At 47.9% G+C, this 4,864-nt stretch overlaps 1 protein-coding gene across 1 annotated transcript in view; it reads left to right on the forward strand.

Annotated features, from left to right (window-relative positions):
* Nucleotides 1–251: 251 nt before the first annotated feature.
* Nucleotides 252–4,864, forward strand: part of LOC135890334 (immunoglobulin lambda-1 light chain-like) — a 43,751-nt gene continuing 39,138 nt past the window's right edge. The window contains exons 1-2 of the mRNA XM_065417701.1: nucleotides 252–297; nucleotides 460–757. Coding sequence (XP_065273773.1) covers nucleotides 252–297; nucleotides 460–757 — 344 coding nt within the window. The remainder of the gene's footprint in view (nucleotides 298–459; nucleotides 758–4,864) is intronic.

Here is a 4,864-nt window from a genome sequence, read left to right on the forward strand (position 1 = left end):
AGACACAGAACTTCGGAGCCCCTCACGCCCAGGATAAGCTTCATTTTTCCTAGCAAATGGAAAACAAAATAATTCTTGGGTCTCTCAGTAGCTGTCTCTGAGGGGAGGGAGGTGCCAGCAGCAGCCAGTGATCAGGGAGCAGATTTGCATGAAGGGGCCGTTCTCCAGCTCTGGGGGTTTAAGAAGGAATCAGAGGGGCCCAGCCACAGACCCATTTGCCTGAAGAAGTCGAGTTCATCTGGATTCCCACCATGGCCTGGACCCCTCTGCTCCTCGCGCTGCTCACTTACTGCTCAGGTGCAGCGAGTCGGGAGGCGGGGAGGGCAGGGGGCTTATCTCAGTCTTTCAGTCAAAGGGGACTTTAATTTTAGAGCCATTTCTCCCATTGGTTCCCCAGGCTGCTTGCCGAGAGCTTTAATCATCATGCTTTTATCCCCATGTTTTCTCCTCCTGTTGCAGGTTCTCTGGCCCAGTACGTGCTGACTCAGCCGCCCTCAGTGTCTGTGTCTCCAGGGCAAAAGGCTCAACTCACCTGCTCAGGGAACAACATTGGTAGCAATGTTGTGAGCTGGTACCAACAGAAACCTGGCAGCGCCCCCGTACTCGTTATATATGCAGATAGTGAGAGACCCTCCGGAATCCCTGATCGATTCTCTGGTGCCAACTCCGGTAACACGGCCACGTTAACCATCACTGGAGTCCAGGTGCAGGACGAGGCTGATTATTACTGTCAGGTGTGGGACGATGACAGTAGCACTGCTCACAGTTACACAGCCAGATGGGGAAGTGAGACACAAACCTCTTGTCATCAAAGGGGAACGTTTAATAGCATTCGTCCTGTGACAGCGTGAGGGGCCATTTCAGAGGTGGGGAAGCAGGTGTCATATTTAATCTGCCCAGAAATCCTTCCAGGCAGAGCCTGGGACCACGCTGCGTCTCCCTCATAACCCTTGTGAACAATCTCACCCAAAGCACAGGGAGCTCTAAAGTGGAAGGAGAATTCAGAGAGCGATGGGATCTCGTCCCCATTCCTGTGAAAGGGACAAACTGGACTCGCACCCACTGCCAGGAGTAGATGAGCAATTGTAAGATCTATTCCTCAGTATGCTCAGTCCTGAGCCTCCCAAGGACAAGTGTAATGAGGATTTTCTCATTAACGATCACAAAACATGAGCTTTAAAATCGATACTGGGGCACAGGCCAATGTGATGTCTGTAAGGTCATACAACATGTAAGGTCCAAACCACTTTGCACTTTGAGTATCCAGCTGAGAAGCTACTCAGGGGACCAACTGCAAGTATGTGGTAAATGCAGTTTGGACTGTGAGCATCGGGGTAAGAAAGCATTGCTGGGATTTCACTCGCAAGCCATACTGGGCTTACAGACTGTGACAAGTGCAAAGAGTCAATCTGGTAACGGAAGAACCAGAAGGTGACTGGGATATATTTAGCGAATACGAGGATGGATGTGCAGGGTTAGGGTGCTTCCCAGGTAAGCACACCTTAAAGGTATTACCATATGGAACAGTTGCGAGTAATAACAAGAGTTACAAGAACTTACAAAATGGGTCAATTCTATAGTAAGTGTAGCCAAATTAGGTCGAGATGAAATAAGAATGTGCTTGGATCTGAGAGATCTGAATAAAGCAATACAAAGAGAACACTTTCAATTGCCTGCAGTGGAAGAAATTACCAGCAAGTTAGCAAAAACTGCCATTTCCCCTGATTTGGACCCCAGGAGTAGATCTTGGCAAGTACAGCTGGATGACAAAAGTTCTAGACAGTGGACTTTCAGCGCAGCATTTGGCAGGTGCAGGTTCACCAGACTTCCTTTGGGCATCTGTTCAGCTCTTGAAGGGTAACAGATAGTGATCCAACAGATAGTTGAAGGTCTGGAAGGTGTTGAATATTATACGGATGACATACTGGGTGGGGAAATACCAGATGGTAACATGATGAAAGGCTCAAGGGAGTGCTAGACACCTGTCATGAAAGGAACCTGTGACTGAACTAGATCTGAGAGATGAAATATTTGGGGCATCGTTTGCCAAATGAAGGTCTAAAACCTGACAACTCAAAAATAGCTGCAATTACTGAAATGGCCACACTGACCTGCAAGGCTGAATTGCCAAGATTCTAATGGTTACTTACCTTGGGAAATGTATGCTGAACATGTCAACGGGAGCTACTCCTTTAAGGCAACTGTTGGGAAAGACATCATGTTTGCTGGCATGCCAGTACATGGAGGTGGCACATGAACATATGAAAGAATTGCTTATAAGGACACCGGTGCTGAAGTACTTACTGTCAAAGAACCAGTTGCTCTGCCGGTGGATGCAAGCTCTCCCAATTAGGGGTTGTATTGCTGCAAAACAGGGCTCCTGTTGCTTGTGTCGCTAAAGCTCTAAACTTCCACACCACAGAACAATACCCAAATGGAGAAAGAAATGTTGGAAACAGTATTTGGCTGTACTTGATTTCATCAGTTTACCTATGGGGGAAAGTAGTTGTGAAAACATGCTTTTAGGCCATTTTCAGAAAACCTTTGTAGTGCTCCACCAAGGTTTCATAGATGGTTGTTAACACTCCCGAAATATTAGCTGGAAGTGAAACACAGAGCAGTGAAAGAATTAGCAGACATGTTTCATGGTGAAGGAGTAAGTTCAGAGGAAGCTGATGTTGCAATACATCTTATGACGGCTTATTTTTCTATTTCAGAACAGAAATTGAAGGAATTCCAAGGAACTACTGCAAATGATGTTGTCCTGCAAACCTTAAAACAAACTATTTTGCAAGGATAGCTGGATAAGAGACCGGACGTACCAGAGGATATCTGTGCTCATTCCTTATATAATGAGGAACTAAGTGTGCAAGATGGATTTGTCTTTAAGAGTGATGGAATCATAGTACCGGCAAATCTCAGAAAAGAGATCTTGGCTATTATTCAAGACAGTCATCTGGGAACAGAGCTATGTAAAAGGAGAGCTCAAGATGCCATCTATTGGCCAACCATGTGCTGTCCAATTGAGGACATGGTATAGTCTTTGCACCACATATCAAACTTTCGGAAACAAAAGTCAAAAGCAACGGAGTGCCGTAATGAGGGCGAGGCGAGGCAAGTGTCAGCTGCTCTCTCGGCTTCTGCTGCCTCTATGGCAACCAGAGACCTTGGCCAGCAGAGAGCTGAGCCTGAGGGCGAGCGAGCAGCTGGCTGCTGCAAGTCAGGAAGGGGAGGGGTAGGACAGAGGCACATACATGCTTCTGAGACCTAGCCTTCCCCTCCCCCGGCACTCACCTGGAGGAGACACTGAGGGGGCTTCCGGTGGGAGACAGGATCATCGGCAGTGGACCTCACTCATCACCTGAGCAGCTGCTGGGGCTTCGGTGAGGGTTTGACCCTGTAATCCGCACTCCCCCACATGCTACCACATGAGGCCCCAAACAGATCTTAGCAGAAACTTGGCATGGACCGGTTGAGTTTCAAGGTGCAGATTATTTTATTCTGCCTAATTAATATTCAAATACTTAGAAGTCTGCTTGCTTCAGGACACCACAAGTGCGTCTGTCATCAGACATTGCAAGTCTATATTTGCAAAGCATAGCATACCTGAAGACCTCATTAGTGACAATGGACCACAGTTTTGTGCAAGAGACTTAAAAACTTTTGCAAAGTAATGGGACTTGATTCACAAAACTTGAAGTCCATTGTTCCCACAATCAATTGGAAAGACAGGATTCTTAAAAAATCTGTCCTGGTTAACACAGATCCCTATCTTAGCCTGCTGGACTTTGTGGCAAGGGAGGCAGTATGAATGCACTGGGCTGGGTTAGATGAGAGATGTCAACAGAATCTTCCCATTGATTTTCTCTTGGGGGCCAGTCTGGGTTTTTATCGGCAAGACTGCCAGTAAAGATGCCACCCACACGCCCAGCTGCTTAATATTTCCAATAACTGGGCTGTGTTTGTCACCTGAAATTAAGCGTTAGCCCTTGAATGGCACCCCAAAGCTACAAACAAGAGCTGATGAATTCTCCCCATGGCTCTGAGAGGTAAATAACTGAGTGTTAAAGTCCCCACTTCTCAAATGGGAAAACAGAGACCTCATTGGCCAAACCCACCCTGCTCTAGAACCCTGTAACTCGGTGCAGTTACATCAGAGATACACACGGCCCAGGGAGATCATATGACGTGCCCAAGGGTGCGCAGTCAGTGCAGGAGCTGGGACTGGAGCGACGGAGTTCCCGGCTCCCAGTCCTGTCCCCACAGCACTAGCTCTCACTCCCTATTTTATTCCTTCCCCTGGGCAGGGTAAGTGCTGCTGAAGGTGGATACCTGCCCGTCTCCCTGGTCTGGATGTGCTGGGAACGAGGCTCTGAGACTGACAAACATTTACTGTAACTTCCTCAGCCCTCTTCAGCCACGGACTTGAGGGCTCTCCACACACCCCACAGCACCTAGAGACCACTGCAGGCTCTACCTGCCTGTCCAGGCACTCGGAGAACCACAGAGCAGAACCAAACGGTGGACACAGACCGGGAGCAGGCCTAGGGGACCACTCAGGAAAAGTGAGTTATGCATCACTGGAGCTGGGAAAACGTTTCTGACAAATAATTTATTCAGCTAAAGATGCAGTTTCGGTCGACCCAAATTTATTAACAGATTAGACACAAATAGTCAAATCTCATCTGGGATGTGGAAGCTTTATCTTATAGGGCTGTAGCTTGTCCCTCCTCCCGCACAGCCCCCTCCCTGTGATCGTCAGGGCCAATCAGATGAGAGCAGATGACTATAAAGGAGGAACTTAACAGCTCCTCCCCCAGGAGGGTCAATATAAGGAGCAGACACTGTCAGGCATTGTCAGCAG

The sequence above is a fragment of the Emys orbicularis genome, chromosome 16, assembly GCF_028017835.1.
Source record: "Emys orbicularis isolate rEmyOrb1 chromosome 16, rEmyOrb1.hap1, whole genome shotgun sequence".
Lineage (NCBI taxonomy): Eukaryota > Metazoa > Chordata > Testudines > Emydidae > Emys > Emys orbicularis.